At 42.6% G+C, this 19,375-nt stretch overlaps 1 protein-coding gene across 1 annotated transcript in view; it reads left to right on the top strand.

Moving 5' to 3' along the window:
- The first annotated feature begins 9,719 nt into the window (after positions 1-9,719).
- Positions 9,720-19,375, top strand: part of LOC119292681 (putative GTP diphosphokinase RSH1, chloroplastic) — a 12,013-nt gene continuing 2,357 nt past the window's right edge. The window contains exons 1-20 of the mRNA XM_037571430.1: positions 9,720-10,020; positions 10,142-10,362; positions 11,632-11,814; positions 15,306-15,371; positions 15,480-15,572; positions 15,678-15,809; positions 15,923-16,024; positions 16,107-16,184; positions 16,261-16,332; positions 16,918-17,025; positions 17,112-17,209; positions 17,685-17,745; positions 17,839-17,901; positions 17,981-18,037; positions 18,123-18,224; positions 18,311-18,469; positions 18,590-18,721; positions 18,794-18,880; positions 18,952-19,023; positions 19,261-19,371. Coding sequence (XP_037427327.1) covers positions 9,993-10,020; positions 10,142-10,362; positions 11,632-11,814; positions 15,306-15,371; positions 15,480-15,572; positions 15,678-15,809; positions 15,923-16,024; positions 16,107-16,184; positions 16,261-16,332; positions 16,918-17,025; positions 17,112-17,209; positions 17,685-17,745; positions 17,839-17,901; positions 17,981-18,037; positions 18,123-18,224; positions 18,311-18,469; positions 18,590-18,721; positions 18,794-18,880; positions 18,952-19,023; positions 19,261-19,371 — 2,025 coding nt within the window. The 5' untranslated portion in view covers positions 9,720-9,992. The remainder of the gene's footprint in view (positions 10,021-10,141; positions 10,363-11,631; positions 11,815-15,305; positions 15,372-15,479; positions 15,573-15,677; positions 15,810-15,922; positions 16,025-16,106; positions 16,185-16,260; positions 16,333-16,917; positions 17,026-17,111; positions 17,210-17,684; positions 17,746-17,838; positions 17,902-17,980; positions 18,038-18,122; positions 18,225-18,310; positions 18,470-18,589; positions 18,722-18,793; positions 18,881-18,951; positions 19,024-19,260; positions 19,372-19,375) is intronic.

The raw sequence follows: 19,375 nt of genomic DNA, 5'->3' as shown, positions 1-19,375 counted from the left end.
TGGGGGCTACATGTGTGAAATTGAGCAATACAATTTGAAGTCCCGGCTTAACTTTCCAGTTTCAGCCGATCCTTGGGGGCTACATGTGTGAAATTGAGCACTATCATTTGAAGTCCTGGCTTATCTTTCCAGTTTAGGCCGGCCCTTGGGGACTACTCGTTTTGATTCATCGGTTACAAATTGTTATGACATGTCTACAAGACCAACAAGGCTATTTAAGTCTACAGCATATTCAAGTTTTTCATATTCAGTAGACTTGGCGGCTGACAGATATGTACTTATATGAGAAGGTTTTGTTAGTGCTTACCTCAAAGCGCTCCTTCATGAGGTTAACCAAGACGGCTTCAAAGTCACGGCTGTTGTGAAGGTGGTTCAGATAACCTGTGTGAATCTCATGGGCATTGAATTGAGCATAGCTCTCCAGGTCCAATTTCCACTTGCCTTTGTCAGCAACTGAGAATTCTTCTTTGGTGTCGTGCTTGGATAAGACGGTGGATTGCCTGGTGCTGTGTAAGCCGCCCCAGTAACTATTACATCTTCAGTTTCTTGAGCCGGCTGAGTGGGACTGGGCGTCTTAGAAGGAGCCGGATTAACATCCATGGAGTCCATGGTGACATGGTGCTCTTCTGGTGGTGGATCATCAAGGGCTGCTTCAGAGGCTTGATGCAAAGATTCAGATATTGTCTGATTCTCCGGGTCAACAACCTTGGGATCTTCAGCCGGTTTATTCACCTTCAGCTTCTTGCTTGGCTTGGCTATAGCACTAAAAATAAGACACATGATGGGATTAGTATATCAATTGAGTAAAGTGTTAAAGCAAGCAAGTTTAATGTTCTCACCCAGGTACAGTCTTGAAAAGAGGGACCTGAGTTCCAATTGAGTCACCGGAAGAAGAATGAGAAGTTCCCTGATAGTTTGAATCAGAAGGGTTAAGGGGTTGTCGAATAAGGCCAACCTTTGGAAAACCTAAGTCAGAAGTCTGTGAAACCTATGCTCGGCGCTTGCGAGGAGTTGGTGTGTTGGGTAAACCGGAGGAGAGAATCCCACTACCACTATTCCGGGTTGTGCGGCGAGCTTCATGCTCTTGTTTCTTCAAAATAAAGTTGGGATGCAAGTAAGCTAAAGGGTGAGAAAACCTTACTTTCTGGCTCGCTTAACGAACTTTCTGTCTTGTCAGAGGTTCTGGGTCGGAGGAAAGGATAGTTACCTCTTCGGCATTTGCCTGACTTCTTTCCGCGTCATCCTGAGAGTTTTTAGCGTCAATAAGGTGTATAAAGAAAGAGCCAAGGGATTCAAGTTCTACCTCCGACTTGTTGTGGTGTTCGTTTTCTTCTTGGTGGGCCTTTTGGAGCTTTGTTCTTGGTCCTGACCTTTTTGGTCGGCTTATCCTGAAGTTTCTTGCTCTAGAAGGGGGAATCAGCCTGTAGAAGTTCAAGTAATAATGGACAAATGATGAGTTAGTGAAAGTTGTTTGAAAATACTTACAGCTGGCGGCTTGTTGAGGGTGCAGAAAGGATTTAAGCCCGTCTTACTGCAATCTTCCAAGCTCTCGTTAAGCAGTGTTTTGGTCATACTATTGATGTCATCATCATCCAGTTCTATTTGGCAGTGGCATTGGGGATCTTTGATATCGCAAGTGTACTCACACATTAAGCCAGGCCGACGGCTTAAGGGAAAAATTCTCCATGCAACCCAGCATCGAACTAAGTCAATCCCAGTCAAACCATTAGCCATTAAGGTCCCGATCTTTGAGAAAATGGGCATATACTTGGCCTATTATTCCGTGTTGATCCGTTCTGGGAGAGGGTGTCTGTTGCTAAGCTGATTTTCACGATAACCCGACAGGGGATTCTCGCCTTCTAGAGATGTGTCTTGGCAGTAAAACCAAGTCTGGTTCCAGTCCCTAGGATGACTGGGAAGTGAGGCGGCAGGAAAAGTGGCTTCTTTCCGCCTCTGAATTGAAATCCCACCTAATTCTAGGTTGGGCCCATATGTGAACTCGGTCTGCCGGTTTAAGTAATAAAATTCTCTGAACAGTTCTACAGTGGGCTCCTGTTGAAGGTACACTTCGCAAAACACTTGAAAAATGCAGATGTTTGAAATGGAATTGGGCCCGATGTCTTGAGGATGGAGTTTGAAAACATGCAGCACATCACGAAAGAATTTTGAGCCGAGTGGGGTAAACCCCCGGAGCATATGGTCAGTAAATACAATGACTTCACATTCTTTGGGGGCCAGGAGTGGTTTCTGTTCCTGGGGCCCTCCAATGGATGACGTCCTTTGCAGCTTGGCGCCTACTTGGACATGCTCGTTCAGTGTTTGTTTGATAACCCAGGAGGCAACCCAGTTGCACGAGGTAACAGTTTTGGTCATTTTATTGGTGGGAGCCCAGAAAGAAAAATATTGCCGGGTTAAAGTTATGTTCTTAAGCCGTCCAGTGATCAACAAGTAAGTGCGTTATGCAAAGCCAATTCATAGGCAGAGGGTATGTGCTATAAACTTTGTCATGGTTAAACCGGAGATGATGCTAGGTTATACAGGTTCTGATCAAATAGTGACGGCTTAAAAAGGGGACTAATGCTATATGGCGGGTTACGGCTTATCGTATAAGCCGTCTACACATTTTCAGTATGACAGATCTATGAGTGAATTTTTGCTAAGTAACGAACAAACAGGTTCTACAGATTGGTGCTATGATTTTGGATCTACAACAGTTCAAAAAGCAAATAAATTCTAAACCTAAGGTGGTGACAGCATATGCTCAGAGATCTTATACAAAGGGGATATTTTCTATGATTGGAAACCGATGCTAAAAACTGTTGCCGCATAGCTTCGGTATTGTGTTCAGAGCCAACTATGTGATCTAAAGAGAAAAGGAAGAACGACGAAGAACTCCGATGAACTGAGCAAACCCTAAGTGCAGATCTGAGGTGAAGCAAAATGAGTACCCGTTGATGCTGATGAGCAGCGGAAGTGCACCGCGTCTCTCTGGTCCGTTCAGGTCAATGCAGCAGCCGAAGTTGGTGAAGTTGGAGGAACATGGCGGCGGTGGAGCTCGGGTCTGCAGAGGCGTTGCGAGGAGGAAGATGAAGACGAGGAGGCAAGGGTAGAAAGTGAAAAGAAGGACCCCTGTCCCTATTTATAAGGAAGTGGATAGATGGCATGCACGGGAAACGAGGAGGCCGAAAAATGGTTATGTGGCTATATGGACGCCTCGATTTTTGGGACGTCCATTAAGATAAAGATCCATTGAGATGTCCAGGGCTTCGTGCGAAGTTAATGCGAAAGGACGTCATGGCGGGTTAACACAATTCTGAGATGTGACGCCATGGCGGGTTATAATGAATTGATGAAGAATTGATGATGGAAGATTCTGCTAAGTCAAGTAAAGATTGATGTGAACAAGTTCAAATCAACCTGGGGCCTAATGTTGGGGATATAACTATTGGATATGACCCGCCCAGGAGGGGCCGGGTCACGCCACTGTCGGCTTTGAGATGAAGAAGCCTGGTAAGGCCCAAGAAGATATGAAGATGGTGGTTCATGAAGCAAGCTTGTTGAAGGCCCAAGACCCAGAGGCGACTTGAGGCCCAAAGGGACAAGGCGCCATATGTTTAACTTATACTGTAAGGCAAGCTTAGAAGAAACTGAGTCGGTCACGTTTGTGTGAGCCGGCCGGAACTTTGTAAGCCGTCGGGCATCAACCTATATATAAAGGGGTGACCCGACGGCGGGTTAACTTAGGTAAAAATCAATCAAGAACTAGTTCAAGCATATTCACTCCCTGGTAATCGAAGCCCAAGCAATACAACCTAAAGCAGGAGTAGGCTTTTACCTCGTTGAGAGGGGCCGAACTTGGGTAAACTCTCTGTGTCCTTTGTCTTGTTTAACCCTTTCAAGCTAACCTAGTTGCGATGGCTCCACACCTAAGTCCTTTTTCTAGGGCATCTGCCATGTTAAGCCACGATACCCATCTTGGGGCCTTTTCCGGCATCCTGCCGGAGGGCGATTCGATCACGGAGGGCATCTACATCAACTCTATTGCCCTTCCGATGAAGCGTGAGTAGTTTACCTCAGACCTACGGGTCCATAGCTAGTAGCTAGATGGCTTCTTCTCTCTCTTTGATTCTCAATACCATGTTCTCCTTGATGTTCTTAGAGATCTATCTGATGTAGTCTTCTTTTGCGGTGTGTTTGTCGAGATCCGATGAACTGTGGATTTATGATCAGCTTATCTATGAATATTATTTGAATCTTCTCTAAATTCTTATATGCATGATTTGATATCTTTGTATTTCTGTTCGAACTAACGATTTGGTTTGGCCAACTAGGTTGGTTTTTCTTGCAATGGGAGAGGTGCTTAGCTTTGGGTTCAATCTTGCATGATTTCACCCATTGACAAAGTAGGGATAGCGATACACGTATTGAATTCTTTCCATTGAGGGTAAAAAGATGGGGTTTACATCATATTTCTTGAGTTTATTCCTCTAAATCATGTCATCTTACTTAAGGCTTTACTTCGTTCTTTATGAACTTAATACTCTAGATGCATGTTGGATAGCGGGCGATGTGTGGAGTAATAGTAGTAGTTGCAGGCAGGAGTCAGTCTACTTGACACGGACGTGATGCCTATATTACATAATCATTGCCTTGGATATCGTCATAACTTTGCGCTTTACTATCAATTGCTCGACAGTAATTTGTTCACCCACTGTATTATTTGCCTTCATGAGAGAAGCCTTTAGTGAAACCTATGGCCCCGGGTCTATTTTCCATCATATTAGTTTCCGATTTATTATTTTGCAATCTTTTCTTTTCAGATCTATAAACCAAAAAACCCAAAAATATTTTAACTTTTGTTTAGTTCTATCTATCTCTATCATATCCCACCTTTACAAGTGACCGTGAAGGGATTGACAACCCCTTTATCGCGTTAGGTGCAAGTGTTTGATTGTTTGTGCAGGTACATCTATTGGTGATTTGCGTGTTTTCTCCTACTTGATTGATACCTTGGTTCTTAACTGAGGGAAATACTTATCTCTACTGTGCTGCATCACCCTTTCCTCTTCAAGGGAAAAACCAACACAAGCTCAAGAAGTATCGGTAGTACGGTCTGGTATTTAAATTTTTTGTGAAGTACTTAATACACAGCAACCTACGAGGACATGAACCAAACATAGGTGCGCCAGGCCAGCCTGGCCAGGCAAAAAAAACATCATCTCAGGCTACCTCTAGGCACCCGATTTGCCCAGGCACAATGTCTAGGTCTTTATCCAAATAGGCCCTATTGCTACCATCATCTTTCAACTTGGTTTTCACTAGGAACATATCAAAAATAGGGGAGCTATATCACGAGCTATTGATCTACACATAGATATGAAAAAACTATTAACACTAAACTCATGACAAATTAAGTTCAATTAATCAAATTACTAATGAACTCCCACTTAAATTAACATCCCTCAAGTTATCTAAATGATACATGATCCAAATCAACTAACCCATGTCCAATCATCACGTGAGATGGGGTAGTCATCAATGGTGAACATCTCTGTGTTGATCATATCTACTATATGACTCATGTTCAACCTTTCGGTCTCTAGTATTCCGAGACCATGTCTGTACATGCTAGGCTCGTCAAGTTTACCCAAGTATTCTGCATGTGCAAAACTGTCTTACACCCGTTGTATGTGAACGTAGAGTCTATCACACCCGATCATCATGAGGTGCTTCAAAACGACGAACTATGGCAACGGTGCATACTCAGGGACAACACTTTTATCTTAAAATTTAGTGAAGGGATCATCTTATAATGCTACCGCCGTTCTAAGCAAAAGAAGATGCATAAAGGATAAACATCACATGCAATCAAAACATGTGACATGATATGGCCATCATCATCTTGTGCTTTTGATCTCCATCTCCAAAGCATCGTCATGATCTCCATTGTCACCAGCTTGACACCTTGATCTCCATCATTGCGTCAGGGTCGTCTCGCCAACTATTGCTTCTATAACTATTGCTAATGCATATCAATAAAGTAAAGCAATTACATGGTGCTTGCATTTCATACAATAACTAAGAGACAACCCTAAGGCTCCTGCCGGTTGTCGATATTATAAAACATGATCATCTTATACAACAACGTATATCACATCACGTCTTGACCATATCACATCACAACATGCCCTGCAAAAACAAGTTAGACGTCCTCTATTTTGTTGTTGCAAGTTTTACGTGGCTGCTACGGGCTTCTAGCAATAATTGTTCTTAAATATGCAAAAACCACAACAATGATTATCAAGTTTGCTGTTTTAACCTTCTTCAAGGAGTGGCCGTAGTCAAATTCGATTCAACTAAAGTAGGAGAAACAGAGACCTGCCAGCCACCTTTATGCAAAACAAGTTGCATGTCAGTCGGTGGAACCGGCCTCATGTGCGGGACATGTAAGGTTGGTTCGGGCCGCTTCATCTCACAATATCGCCGAATCAAAATAAGACGTTGGTGGTAAGCAGTATGACCATCACCTCCCACAACTCCTTTGTGTTCTACTCGTGCATATCATCTAAGCATAGACCTAGCTCAGATGCCACTGTTGGGGAACATTGCATGGAAAACAAAAATAATTCTACGCACACGCAAGATCTATCCATGGTGATGCATATCTATGAGAGGGGATAGTATGTCTACGTACCCTCGTAGACTATAAAGCGGAAGCGTTTATCAACGCGATTGATGTAGTCGTACACCTTCATGACCCGCCCGATCAAGTACCAAACGTACGGCACCTCCGCGTTCATCACACGTTCAGCTCGACGACGTCCTCGCCTTCTTGATCCACCAAGACGGGTGAAGTAGTAGATGAGTTCCCGCAGTACGACGACATGGTGACGGTGGTGATGCAACTATCTCCGCAGGGCTTCGCCGAGCACTATGAAAATATGATCGAGGTTGAACTAGAGGGAGCGGGGCGCCGCACATGGCTAGAGAATCATGGTGTCTGTTTCCCCTCTCCCTCCTCGAATATATATAGGTGGAGGGGGAGGGGAGGCAGCCCTAGGGCTGACACTCATGGTGTTTGACGATATATTTTTGCCTCGGCCCCCCGAAATTTCAGGTCCGGCCCTGTCGACATGGGAGGAACCCGACAAGATGTAACGATAGTTTCCATCAACACTGCCTTGGGGGCAAGACGGTCCTCAAGGAGGGCAGAATGTCACGACCGACAAGGCGGCCCATGGCAACGACAAGGACTAGGAGAAGGCTGGCCCATCCAACAGAGAGAGCGATCAGCTAGGACGGAGAGAGTTGCCGACAGCTAGGACTCAGCCGTGTGTGGTGTATCATGGTTGGCCTGTGTGCCGAGTGTGAGTGAGTTAAGGGAGGAGCCACGACTCATGTGAGGCATCAAGAATTATTGTACACAGACAATTCGGAAGAGAGAAGCTGATCTCCTCCTTCCTCAACACCCTATCCTTCCCCTTTCTCTCTGCCAACTACCTTCTCCCTCCCGAGATCTAGATCAAACCCGTAACACATGGTAGACGTGTGCGCACATTGTAATGTACTACACAAAAAGGTTACATTCAAATGTGGATACCGACCATTGCCCATCGTCGGTCTTTGCTCCCAATACGAGAAATCTGCATGGGCACCTAGGTGTGGGAGCACACAACTTGGTGCCCATACGAGTGCTTCACGATTCATAAACTCGTTTATGTGATTAGTCCTTATCTGATGTACATGGGTTCATGCATGACATCTTTTCGTAGCTTTTGGCAGATCCACACATCTCACCTCTCATGCTTTTTTCTTTTAACTTTCAAATATGAACCCATTATATGTTTTGACCCAAAAGTCTATTTTATGCGTTTGCATATTCGTATTCTTTGCGCCGAGGACTGTGAAAGAATACCACTTTTGAATACCTTTTTAAAAACTTCACCAGATATCAACTATTAATAGTCATATATTAAGTTTTTATCAAGTTTCATCAAGTTTTATGAAGATCCTTTTTTAGGGTTTGAGGATTTAGGGCTTAGAGCTTTGGCTTTTAGGGCCTTATAACCAGCGCTACTGCTAAATGGGGGCCACTAGCTGGCCCCTTGTAAGGGTAGTTGCAGCGCGTGCTATATGACCCGTGCTATAGCTACTAGGTTAGTTGTAGCGCGGGGCATATAGCCAACGCTACTACTAGGGCTCCTGGTGCACCTTGGGCCCCCTTAGCAGTAGCACGGCTTGTGCCAACCCGCACTACTACTACCTTGTACCTGTAGCGCGGGGTGCATGCCCTCGCTACTGCTACTTAACAACAACGTGGGGCACTTACCCATCGCTACCGCTAAGCATCTACCTATAAGGTATTTCCTAATAGTGCATGATTTATAAACTCGATTATGTGATTAGTCCTTATCTGATGTACATGGGTTCATGCATGACATCTTTTCGTAGCTTTTGGCAGCTCCACGCATCTCACATCTCATGCTTTCTTCTTTTAACTTTCAAATATGAATCTGTTATATCTTTTGAACCAAAAGTTTATTTTGTGCATTTGCATCTTCGTATTCTTTGTGACGAGGGCTTTGAAAGAATACCACTTTTGGATATGTTTTTAAACACTTCACTATGAATCTATTATATCTTTTTACCAAGTTTCACCAAGTTCTACCAATGTCCTTTTATAAGGTTTCAGGGTTTAGGGTGTATGTTTTAAATTTTAGTATTTGAAACTTGTTAAACTTATCATTTGTTTTATCAAGTTTTTATAGTTTTCCCAAAAAAATATGCGGGGTGGGATGGGTAACACTATAAAAAAGTTGCCATGTATGGACCCCATCTAATAAAATAATTAAGGGTTAAAGCACATGCAAAAACCAATCCAATTTCCAAATTGCGAAGCAATCCGATGGCCCATAGTCTGGGTTCCTCGCCTCGTGCTGCAAATCCTTTCTCCCAAAATGCATATGAATACAAACAATTGTCGCAGGGATCATCATCCCAAATATTTCGCCATACCTTTTTACTAACATATCTCTACATGTTAGAAGAAGTTGAGACAAATAGAAATAACATATATGCACGCATAAGGGCATGTACAATGGTGGCATATGGATACATATGCCTCATGGCAAAAAGTAATTTGAGGCATCTACATTTATTTTTCCTTCCCAATGCAAGCTACCACTAATGGACCTCATTAAAAAATAAAAATAAAGACTCTAGTACACATGCATCTCTACTTTTCACTTCAACCTCTTCAACTTTTGTCACCGGACCACACTTTTTCTTTTCAAGCACCCGCCTTCTGGAGAGGATCCCGCTTCCCTATCCGAACCTACTTTACGTCATATCCGATCCTATATGGCATGCGAGGCATCACCTTAAGGCTATGCATTGTACATGTCATACCACAGCACTCACGAGCTAGACGTGCACTACACGCACTTCATCACTCTGCCCGCCATCAATGTTCACGACTATAACACGCACGAAAGAGAACTCCGATGAATTCCTTGCGCACAACCAGAATCACCTTTTTATACCAAGAGGAGCGGAAAGTCGAGGCCACGAGCACTTACTAGTGGAGAGGGAAGCATTACGATCCAGTGATCCACGCCATTCCTGCCGCGAAACCAGAAAAAATCATCAGAAACCCCCAAGAACAAAATAGAAAAGAAATCATAGGGAAATCGAAAGTAGAATCTGAGACTGGCAGAGGTAAAGCTCCAGCCTCCAACCCAGCCCTCTCGCACAGACAGCCCTATTTTACTTCACCACGGCCGCGGCCTTTGTGTGGCCTCCGTCCCCTGTTATCCCTTCTTCTTCCCCGTCTCGCCTCCTCCCTCCTCCTCCTCCCCACCGGCAAACCCCCTCTCGATCTCCACCGCTCGCCGAGTTTCGCCCAATTCGCGCCCTGCCGGAGCCCGGGTCCACGAAGAGGGCCCCCTTTCGCCGGCCGCGGCGCCGCCGATGAGACTGGCCGCCGCCGCGCCATGCAACCCCCGACGGCCGCTCTGTCTGGTAGGCTCTCTCCTCGTTAAACCTGCAATTCGGTTAAGCCTCTCCTCTTGCCCCGCCTAGGTTTTTTGGGGGAGAAATTCTGCTTTTGGAGCCTGATTTTTGTTTTGTTCATGTCGTGTAGCGTCGTCGCTGGAGTGCGCGAGCTCGTGCAGGGCCTTGTGGAAGGGGGGCGGAGGAGCTGGGAGGCCCTACGAATGCAGCGTGCTCTCCTGCGCCTGGAACGCTCCACGCGCGCTCACCGGCGCGCTTGCCAGCACCACGCAGTGCTCCTCCTGTAGCCACGCTGAAGCCGTAGGCGGCGGGAGGCGGCGAGGTCGCCCACGGCAGAGTAACAACAACACGGTGTGTTGCTCCTACCCGTTAGAGATTCTGCTATATAGCTGTGCTGTTGATAATAATTCGGTATCTCTGCTACTTTAGGTTTTTAATAATCGAGTGGCAATGGATATTAGTGGTTTACCCCATTTTGGTGGAATTAGTGAAATTACTGATCCGAAATATCAAAACCAAGGTTGATACCTCTAGCCTTTGGGTCAAGGGCCATTGTGAAGTACCTTGTCTCAAGGGAAAAAAATTAAATCCCATTTGTATGACAGGTTATTTCCTTATGTGTTCCATTATCATGTACATCTAGTCTCCATCAGCAAACTCATTTAGGATCAATTGCTGCTAATGTATTCAAAATGACTTGCGTTATGGAAATATGTGTTCTGTAATCACCTTGTCAATTTCACAACCTGTAATCTCTTGTATGCACTATGCCCTTTGGATTGTCCACCATTGGCATACAGATTGTATGTACTCATACAGGCTTAATGCCTGCCACCCCACTATTATTTTCTTAGCTCTCCCATCTTGTTCACAAGATAAGAGTGTCCATTCTATTGCAAGTGGACATCTTTTCAGAAATTGACACACGTCAGATTTTCATCTTTTGACTACTGACTTTAACATAACATATTCATGGTGTTTATATGATAACATTATGGAACTAAATTTGCTTGAAATATACTCCCTCCGTCCCAAAATTCTTGTCTTAGATTTGTCTAAATACGGATGTATCAGTCACGTTTTAGTATTAGATACATCCGTATCTAGACAAATCTAAGACAAGAATTTTGGGACAGAGGGAGTACTAATTAGCTTTTGTGTTGTCAGACCGAGTACTTTTGTGTATTTTAGGTGTGGAATTTTAGAAGTTTGATCTCGCATATTCTAAAGTGAGAAACAGATTGGTAGCATGACGGAGGAATTGTTATTCCTTAGAGCAATCAGGCTAATCTCTTGTTTCATTTAGACCGCAGTGAAAGAGTTAAAATTCAAGATAATCTGAACGAGTGGAAAGGTTCATACATCGAGATCACCCAACAACAGCAAAATCTAAGGCACATGTCTATCCAGAAGAGCATGTTCTTACTTCTTAGCTACCATAAACTAAAGACAAAGCATCTAGACACTGGCTGACATCCAATGGTGCTGATACTAATACTGAAGTAGTTAATTTTGCGAGTATCTGACTTCTCATACCGATAGTTGGTCACTGTGCGCATTGGTTGCATTTGAAATATTATAATGATTCTTTCCTTAATAGTTATCGCCTTTTATTTCCAGTTACTGCACATCACCTGGGCAGAAGACATCAACAAAGGAATGTTGGGCCATGGTTCATCAGCTAGTTTTGTTTCCTCGGAAAAAAAAAACAGATATTGGTCAACTCCTGTGAAATCAATGTGGAGGGTTTCCTGCTATTCGTCAGGACCGTTTGACCTTGTTTCTCCAGAAACGTTGTGGGAGGTGTGCTAACAAACCAAAAAGCTCAACACTCTTTGCTCATTTTTGGTGTATTAGTTTGTACTAGTCATGTTCACATGCCTCTTATTCTAAAACCAGCTTAAGATTATGGTTAATTGCTTTGCTCTATCAACATTTTATTTGCTCACTAGCTTTATGACCATTTCATGATAGTATGTTAATGAATATAATGTTTGTTGTCATTTCTCTTGTTGTTTCGCAAGTATCCCAGCCTATACAACAGCAGCAACAACAAAGCCTTTAGTCCCAAACAAGTTGGGGTAGGCTAGAGCTGAAACCCATAAGATCTCGAAACTAACTCATGGTTCTGGCACGTGGATAGCTAACTTCCACGCACCCTGTCCATGGCTAGTTCTTTGGTGATATTCCACTCCCTTCAGATCTCTCTTTACGGACTCCTCCCATGTTAAGTTTGGTCTACCCTGACCTCTCTTGACATTATCAGCATGCTTTAACTGTCCGCCATGCACCGGAACTTTAGGAGCCTGCCCTGTGTACGCCCAAACCATTTCGGACAATGTTCGACAAGTTTCGCTTCAATCAGACCCCAACTCTATCATGTATATCATCATTCCGGACCCGATTCTTCCTTGTGTGGCCACACATCCGTCTTAACATGAGCATTTCCGCTACACCCAACTGTTGAACATGTCGCCTTTTAGTCGGCCAACACTTAGCGCCATACAACACTGAGGGTCGAATTGCCTTCCTATAGAACCTGCCTTTTAGCTTTTGTGGCACTCTCTTGTTATAGAGAACGCCAGAAGTTTGGAGCCACTTCATCCATTCGGCTTTGATTCGATGGCTCACATCTTCATCGATATCACCATCCTTCTGCAACATTGACCCCAAATATCGAAAGGTCTCTTTCTGAGGTACCACTTGCCCATCAAGGCTATCCTTCTCCTCGTGCCTAGTAGTACCGAAACCGAACCTCATTTACTCAATTAGTTCTACTAAGCTTAAAACCTTTCGATTCCAAAGTTTGTCTCCATAGCTCAAACTTTCTATTAACCCTTGTTTGACTATCGTTGACTAGCGCCACATCATCCTAAAAGAGCATACACCATGGGATATCTCCTTATATATCCCTTGTGACCTCATCCATCACCAAGGCAAAATGATAAGGGCTCAAAGCTGACCCTTGGTGCGGTCCTATTTTAATCGGGAAGTCATCACTCATCACTGTCGCCATCACTTGTTTGAACACTTGTCACAACATTATCATACATGTCCTTGACGAGGGTAATGTACTTTGTTGGGACTTTGTGTTTCTCCAGGGCCCACGCCCACCTCATTACATTCCGTGGTATCTTGCTGTAGGCCTTCTCCAAGTCAATGAACACCATATGTAGGTCCTTCTTTTTCTCCTTTTATCTCTCCATAAGTTGTCGTACCAAGAAAATGGCTTCCATGGTTGACCTCCAAGGCATGAAACCAAACTGATTTTTGGTCACGCTTGTCATTCCTCTTAAGCGGTGCTCAATGACTCTCTCGTAGCTTCATTGTTTGGTCGTCAGCTTAATTCCATGGTAATTAGTACAACTTCTTCATTGTTCTTGTCTTCTTGAAGATTGGTACTAATATACTTCGTATCCATTCTTATGGCATCTTGTTTACTTGAAAAATGATGTTGAAAAGCTTAGTTGGCCATCCTATCGTTGTGTCTCCGAGGCCTCTCCACACATGAATGGGGATACAATCAGGGCCCATCGCCTTGCCTCCTTTAAAGCCTCCCTGATCTTAGATTCCTGGATTCGACGCACAAAACGCTTGCTGGTATCATCAAAGGAGTCATCCAGCTCAGTGGTAGAGCTCTCATTCTCTCCATTGAGCAACTTGTTGAAGTGCTAACACCATCTATGCTTGATCTCCTTGTCCTTCACCAGGATCTGATCTTGATGCATTTGACTTGATTGACATCCCTCGTCTTCCTCTCTCTAATCTTTTTTTTCGAAACGGATCCTGTCTCTAATCTTGGCCACCTTATAGATGTCCCTTTTGCCTTCCTTCGTGTCTAAGCGATGGTAGAGGTCCTCAAATGCCAGACTCCTTGCTTCACCCACAACTCGCTTTGCAGCCTTCTTTGCCACTTTGTACTTCTCTATGTTATCTACACTCCTATCTAGGTGTAGGTGGTGTAGGTGTCTGAAACAATCTTTCTTCTCCTTAATAGCCTTCTAGACATCGTCGTTCCATCACCATGTATCTTTAGCTTCTACTTACCCTGGTCACACCAAACTCCTCGAAGCCACCTTACGAATGCAAGTTGCCATCTTCATCCACATATTGTTTGCATCACCTCCTTCCTCCCAAGGGCACTCTTTTATAACCCTCTCCTTGAAAGCCTGGGCTGCCTCCCCCTTGAGCTTCCACCACTTCATTCTAGCGACTTTGGCGCGCTTATCCCGCTTGGCACGAATCCAAAAGCGGAAGTCAGCCACCACAAGCTTATGTTGAGGGACACCACTCTCTTCTGGTATCACCTTACAATCTAGGCAAGCACGCCTGTCTTCTCTTCTCGAGAGGACGAAATCAATCTGGCTTGAGTGTTGACCACTACTAGAAGTCACTAGATGGGATTCTCTCTTTTCAAAGAGGGTGTTAGCTACGATCATGTCGTAGGCTAGAGCGAAGCTCAAGACATCTTCTCCTTCTTGATTCCTGATGCCATAGCCAAGGCGCCCATCCTTCAAAACCTGTCTTAGATGTACCTATGTGGCCATTGAGGTCTCCTCCTATGAAGAGCTTCTCGCCAATAGGTACACTACTAACCATGTCCTCCAGGTCTTCCCAGAACTCCCTCTTGGTGCTCTCACTGTGGCCTACCTATGAGGCATACGTGTTGATAACATTGAGAACTAAGTCCCCGACTACCAGCTTGACCATGATAATTTGGTCCCCTTGCCTCTTGACGTCTACCAGTCCATACTTGAGGCTCTTGTTGATCAAGATGCCTACTTCATTTCTATTGGTAGCTGTCCTCGTGTACCACAACTTGAAGCCGGTATCCTCCACTTCCTTCGCCTTCTGTCCCTTCCATTTGGTTTCTTGGGCGCATAGGATATCAATACCTCTCTTCACCATTGTGTCAACTAGCTCCCGTAACTTAGCTGTCAGGGACCCTATGTTCCAGCTACCTAAGCAGTCCTACTAGGCTCCGACCATATACAATAAAATCAAATAGCCTTTTGGTGCCTTACTACTGTAACACCACATGCACTTCCTTAATCTTGTTGACACATTTTACATTACAATAATGAAAAAAATAAGCAACATTTTTCTTCATATTTTTAGAAACGTGAAAGCATCCAAGGTAAACACTGACTTGGTAGCACGGTTGTTGTTATTCTTGGTTTGGCATATTTAATGTTCAAGGATCCCTCCTGAAATGCAACTAAATATTTGTTTTTGTTTGAGGCAAGGTTGAATTTTTTTATTGCATGTTAACTATTAATGCTGTTACATAACAGAGTCTCAGACCAGCTATCTCGTACCTTCAACCTGAAGAGTTGAACTTCGTACATGACGCTTTAGAGGTAATACATCTGATATTGCTCTTCCATGTGCTTCTGAATAATATTCTGGCTGATTCCTCCGAGAATGCATCAAGAGTCCGTGTCATGATAGTTTATTGTCTAATGCAGTTAGCATATGAAGCACATAATGGGCAGAAACGCCGGAGTGGGGAACCTTTCATCATTCATCCTGTTGAAGTTGCTCGTATTCTTGGGGAGCACGTGAGTATTAGTATATCATTGAACCTGTAATGGCATATTTTTCTCAAGTATCCTAGTATGAACATAATGAAGTCAGGCTGTGCTCTACTCTATGGACATAACTAGGAACTTGACTGGGAATCAATCGCTGCTGGTTTATTGCATGACACTGTTGAAGATACTGACATGGTTACTTTTGAAACAATCCAAAATGAGTTTGGGGCAACAGTAAGTCGTATTGTTGAAGGGGAAACAAAGGTATACTTTTCATCTCACCTGTTCACATTTTCTATTGTACTACTAACTGTAGAACTTATATGATCTTAATATATTTTCACTGCAATCATAAACCTATTTAATCACAAATACAGGTGTCTAAGCTAGGGAAACTTCAATGCAAAAATGAGGGTAGTTCAAAACAAGATGTCAAAGCTGAAGACTTAAGACAGATGTTTCTTGCAATGACAGAAGAGGTATTTATCCCATATAGAATGTTTCAGCGGCAGCATTTTGAAGTCTAGTTTCCCATTAAAATGAAATAATAATTTTCCGCAGGTTCGTGTAATCATTGTGAAACTGGCAGACAGGTTGCATAACATGCGTACTCTTACACATATGCCTCAGCACAAGCAGGTATGTTCTTATTTTCATTGGTATAAGATCTCACTGTAACTCAGTGCCATCTTATTGTAAGCACTGCCTTTTCCAGTATGCTATCGCCATGGAGACGCTGCAGGTTTTTGCACCCCTAGCAAAACTTCTCGGGATGTATCAAATAAAGGTACTTTTGATGAAATCGCCTTAAATGATAGCCATTATTGTTGTGCATGGTCCAACTAATTTCATTACGGTGATACTTCTTTTATGTTACTGATATGTTGTTTTTGAACAGTACATTCTACTTTGCTACTTTTCAATGTTTGCTTTTACCTCTGTTGAAATGTTAGATTTTGCTTATTTCACGCAAACTTGATTATACAAATGTATTGGGGGACTCTCAGTTGACCTTCAAGTTCAATTACAAACCCAAGCATCCAGCTCCTTGTTTTTTTTAAACCAGAATATTTGTTCCCTGTGATGGTGGCTTTGGGGGACTTCAATTGACCTACTGCCAAAGTCAAGGGGCCAAAGAAATATGTTCCCTTATCTTATATATAAAGCAGATGTTTATACATGGTATATTACAGTGTTAAAAAATGTGCCCTTGTGCATTTTTTTTGTATGTGTCATACTCTGTAGATCCATGCAATGTGAATAATGTTTATGTTATCTCAAGGAAGCATATTACAGTGCCATCTGATTCTTAACTCTGTGCAGTCTTGGTTGTTTGGTTATTCCATTTGATGACTAACACTTAACATTGCAGTCTGAGTTAGAGTATCTGTCCTTCATGTACATGAATCCTGGTGATTTCGCTGAACTAAGGAAAAGAGTTGATGATATCTTCAAAGCCCATGAACAAGAATTGGAAGAGGTTCTCTCTTTTGATATTGCACACTAACATGTTTTTGCATTTAGTGTTGAATTATGTTTCTTGACTTCTGCGATTTTCAATTCCAGGCAAATAAAATCCTAAAGCAAAAAATTGCTGAGGATCAATTTCTTGACCTTGTGAGTGTTGAAACAGAAGTGCGCTCAGTGTGTAAAGAACTTTACAGGTAGAGCAAACATGCTACTCCATAGTAAAATGAGCGATGTCTTTAGACTTTACCTTGGTTATGATAAGTTTATTTTATTAGATGAGCATTTAGATTGCAGAGTCTCTATGTCTACTTAGTGATGCAATTTCTGTATATGATATAGATGTGCTTAGCTTATTGTTCTATGGCCTGTTTCTTTTCAAAAAACGAATTTCGAGGGGGCATACTAGTCGCCACACAATTTCTCTGTTTATTATAAAAAGGAAAAATAATTTGTTTTGCCACTGTATCGCATTATTGGCACAGTTAAGGAAATTGGTTTTTGCTGCTGCATGATCTTTTGTTCAGCTGACCTCTCATTTACATTTTACAACCGAAAAATCAAACAATGTGTAGTCTTATTAGAAGGTAATTATTACGAGGTTCCATGTTTGAAATAGGCTGTAAGATTTGTTTTGTTGGTGGATTGTTGATTGTTTGGATCATCTTGCAGCATTTATAAAACCGCTCTCAAATCCAAGAGTTCATTAAATGAGGTAAATCAGGTTGCTCAGGTACGATGTTCTGAATATCTTTATAGGTGATTATTCCTGCTGAGTTTATCATCTTATCAATGTCTCAGTAAAACATGTTTTTATATTGTTCAGCTGCGGATCATCATAAAACCAAAATCCTGCAATGGTGTTGGGCCACTGTTTACCGCACAACAGGTAATATTATATACTAAGTATTATCTTGTTTATGCAGACAATTTATCGCTGATGCACAAGTATGTTTGATACAATTCAGATCTGCTACCATGTCCTTGGTCTTGTTCATGGCATATGGACACCTATACCTCAAGCTGTGAGTTATGCGCCCTCTGTTATTCAATGTCGTTTTGACTTACTCTGCTTCTATCATTTTTCTAAAACTCAGCTATGCCTGATAGGTTAAAGATTATATTGCAACTCCAAAGCCTAATGGCTATCAAAGTCTACATACTACAGTGATACCGTTTCTTAATGAGAGTATGTTCCATTTGGAAGTTCAGGTAATGTTCCCTACTCTTAGCAATTTAAGCTAGAGAAAGTATAAGATTGATTTTAAGACACAAATTATGCTCCAACTGTATTGCAGATAAGAACAGAGGATATGGATCTGATAGCAGAAAGAGGCATTGCTGCACACTACAGTGGAAGAGGGGTGGTTTCAGGACCTGTTTGTCCTGGAATATCTAGTGGAAGAAATTTAGATGGGAAAGTGATCTGTCTTAACAATACAGGCTTTGCTCTGAGGGTATATGTTTTATTACTTAGTATAATTACAGTAGTTTGTTAAAGCTTATTGCAGTTCACATTATTTCTTTTACCTCGCTTGACTAAAAAAAATCCTCCAATTATTTGTCATCTCCCATAGATTGGTTGGCTGAATGCAATCCGTGAATGGCAAGAAGAGTTTGTTGGTAACATGAGCTCTAGGGAATTTGTGGATACTATTACCAGAGATCTTCTGGGAAGCCGTGTCTTCGTGTTTACACCTAAAGGCGAGGTAGTCACTGAACCTGGAGAGCATAGCTTTTCTTTGGGTTTGGCACTTGGCTAACTATATTTTCACTCTCAGATTAAAAACCTGCCTAAAGGGGCCACTGTGATTGATTATGCATATCTGATCCATACAGAAATCGGCAATAAAATGGTAGCAGCAAAGGTTAGTTGTGGAAACATTAGTAGTATGATTTAACAATTAATCACGAGGGTGCTCATGCTCTTTTTTTTCAGGTGAATGGTAATCTAGTTTCACCAATCCATGCACTTGCGAACGCTGAAGTAGTGGAGATAATAACTTACGATGTTAGTATTTCTCACACAGATGCATGATTTATTTCTGTTATATTATTCTGACAAATTTAGTAGTGTATTCTTCGTCTTATATTTGGTTGAGATAGGCTTAGTAATGAAAAATTGCCATAATCAGAAGGCTAAGCCCCCCTTTAATCTTGTTCCCCAAATATAAATTTCATAAGAAATTAATTCAATTGTATAACCATCTAACTAAAAAATTTGTAGTCTCATATTCTTCACTTGTAGTTGAGCTGCCAAATTGTTGAATTGCTACAGACAGATCTATACTGCAGCAATAGGATTTCATGGCAGTATGTATTGACATTGACACACATACGTTATCTCTTGAGTATCTGGGTAA

This window comes from Triticum dicoccoides, chromosome 4B, assembly GCF_002162155.2.
Source record: "Triticum dicoccoides isolate Atlit2015 ecotype Zavitan chromosome 4B, WEW_v2.0, whole genome shotgun sequence".
Taxonomy (NCBI): domain Eukaryota; kingdom Viridiplantae; phylum Streptophyta; class Magnoliopsida; order Poales; family Poaceae; genus Triticum; species Triticum dicoccoides.
Note: the sequence above shows the minus strand (reverse complement) of the source record. Positions and strands in the feature narration are given on the sequence as shown.